Source organism: Eptatretus burgeri, chromosome 14 (genome assembly GCF_056783735.1).
Source record: "Eptatretus burgeri isolate ZD-2024b chromosome 14, Ebu_testis_v1, whole genome shotgun sequence".
In the NCBI taxonomy this organism is placed as follows: Eukaryota; Metazoa; Chordata; class Myxini; order Myxiniformes; family Myxinidae; genus Eptatretus; species Eptatretus burgeri.
This window is the reverse complement of record NC_140974.1, coordinates 57,842,677-57,844,679: the sequence shown is the minus strand read 5'-3', so window position 1 is coordinate 57,844,679 and position 2,003 is coordinate 57,842,677. Positions and strand designations below refer to the sequence as shown.

Here is a 2,003-nt window from a genome sequence, read left to right as displayed (position 1 = left end):
TTCCAGAATCCCTCCCCTCTCTTCTCTCCTCTTCTCTCTCTCTCTCTCTCTCTCTCTCTCTCTCTCTCTCTCTCTCTCTCTCTCTCTCTCTCTCTCTCTCTCTCTCTCTCTCTCTCTCTCTCTCTCTCTCTCTCTCTCTCTCTCTCTCTCTCTCTCTCTCTCTCTCTCTCTCTCTCTCTCTCTCTCTCTCTCTCTCTCGGTCTCGGTCTCTCTCTCTCTCTCTCTCTCTCTCTCTCTCTCTCTCTCTCTCTCTCTCTCTCTCTCACCCATCACTCACTGTTAAGGAATGATGGTTTAGTTTTGAATTAAAAACTGCTTCCTAAGAGTGTAGCATGTACGAATCTGATTCTGAGTGAGCTGATCGGAGGAGTGCAAAGGTTGCTGCTTGTGCGAGCATGCATGCAGGCAGGCCTTTGCCAGGTAAATAACATAGGTTTGAAATGCTCCTGCCAGGTTTTATGTGGAACCTGGCAGTTAAAAAGAAAATGTTGCTGTTTGGGTGCATTTTATTGTCCTTCCCTTCCCTTCCCTTCCATTCCCTTCCCTTCCCTTCCCCTCATGCTACCTTCCCCTACCCTCTCCACCCCCCATGGACATCTCCAGAATCTCCACGTACTGTATTAACGTTCCCTATTTCGTTCAACCCTGTACTACCCTCCCCACTTCTCCCCAAGTCCCACTACCAAACGCAAGTCGAGAATCCCTCCCCACTTTCCCCGTCAAGTCCCCCTACTAAATGCAAGACCAGAACCCCCCACCCTCACGCCTGTGTCCTCTAAAACCCCCTTCCCACTTGCCCCTTTCCCCCTCCTCATTCCCACCCCCCTTCCTGGAGTGTATAGCGACGTTTGGCAAGGCGTCACTCTCCCCGCCACCCCCCCCCATACTCGCTCTCCCTCCCCCCAACTCCCCCCTTTCTCCCCCTCCTCATTTCCCCTGCTCACGCCTCTCTCCCTCCCTCTTTCTCCCCTTAATATACCTGTCAAAGTGACAGGCTATACTTGCAAGTCATTTAATGTTTTAAACCGTCGATGCACTTTGCACAGAAATGAAGGACTCAGAGGCTTTTACAAGGGAATGGTTCCGAACATTCTGCGTGTCACTCCAGCTTGCTGCATCACTTTTGTCGTCTACGAGCAAATGTCCCACCTACTGCGCATCACCTGAACCCGTTTGGTGAGATGCTCCACGACGTCCCGCCAGCCCCGTGACGTCACCGCTCCCTCAACGTACCACCTTCGGACAGCAGGACGCGTACGCTGGGTGAACCGAATGATCAACATCTTCATACAAGTGCACACGCCATTGGAAAGCTTTGATGTCACAATTGAACAGTGCAATTTGTGCAACGTTTCTATAATGGATGTTGCGAATATGAATGTTTCTTTTGACGTGTCTTGGAGATGTTTTTTTCCGATCAACTTTGGGCTTTTTCTTTGTTTATTTTATTTGTTTGTTTGTTTTTCTGTGCTGTAGTTCTGGACGATGGTTACCTGTCCATACTCGATCCATGAACCTGGTGCAATTTTTTTTGTATCATCATTTGAACTGTGTTGGGAATGTACATTTGAAAGGTTTCAGTGCAGTAACCCTCTTGGTTTAAATAGAGTGGGGCTTATGAACATTTGGGGATATCTTTTAATAACCTGCTTTTGAAATCTTTGTAACTTTATTACAGAACAGTCTAGTCATATGCTCGCAGTCGATCCCCATTCACCTTGGATTTGGATCGTATTAAAGACACAAAATGCAGCTGCACAGCAGGGTACAGCATCGTGGTGTACATCATGTGATCTTCATTCTGGAAAAGCTCTCCTTTCCTTTTGCTTGTATGAAACGCGTCATGCTATGTTACCAAGAGCAATCGGAGCATGCTGGTATCCTCTCAAAAGCACGTAAATTTGCATGACTTGCTTAAGGACCAAGTCTCCTTACCCTCCATGCTTTTTAATAACAATCTCGAGCTCTCGAAGCAACGTTGCTGTGTTCATCACTTCTACCAG

General features: G+C 47.7%; 1 protein-coding gene across 2 annotated transcripts in view; it reads left to right on the top strand.

Annotated features, from left to right (window-relative positions):
• Nucleotides 1–1,799, top strand: part of SLC25A32 (solute carrier family 25 member 32) — a 31,206-nt gene extending 29,407 nt beyond the window's left edge. Inside the window, exon 7 of one of the 2 annotated variants that reach the window (XM_085855043.1) lies at nt 1,109–1,799. In XM_085855043.1, the coding sequence (XP_085711169.1) occupies nt 1,109–1,211 (103 nt within the window). In that variant the 3' untranslated portion in view covers nt 1,212–1,799. Of the gene's footprint in view, nt 1–1,046 lie in introns of both variants that reach the window. The other variant, XM_085855042.1, reaches the window with a different exon arrangement.
• The last annotated feature ends 204 nt before the right edge of the window (nt 1,800–2,003 follow it).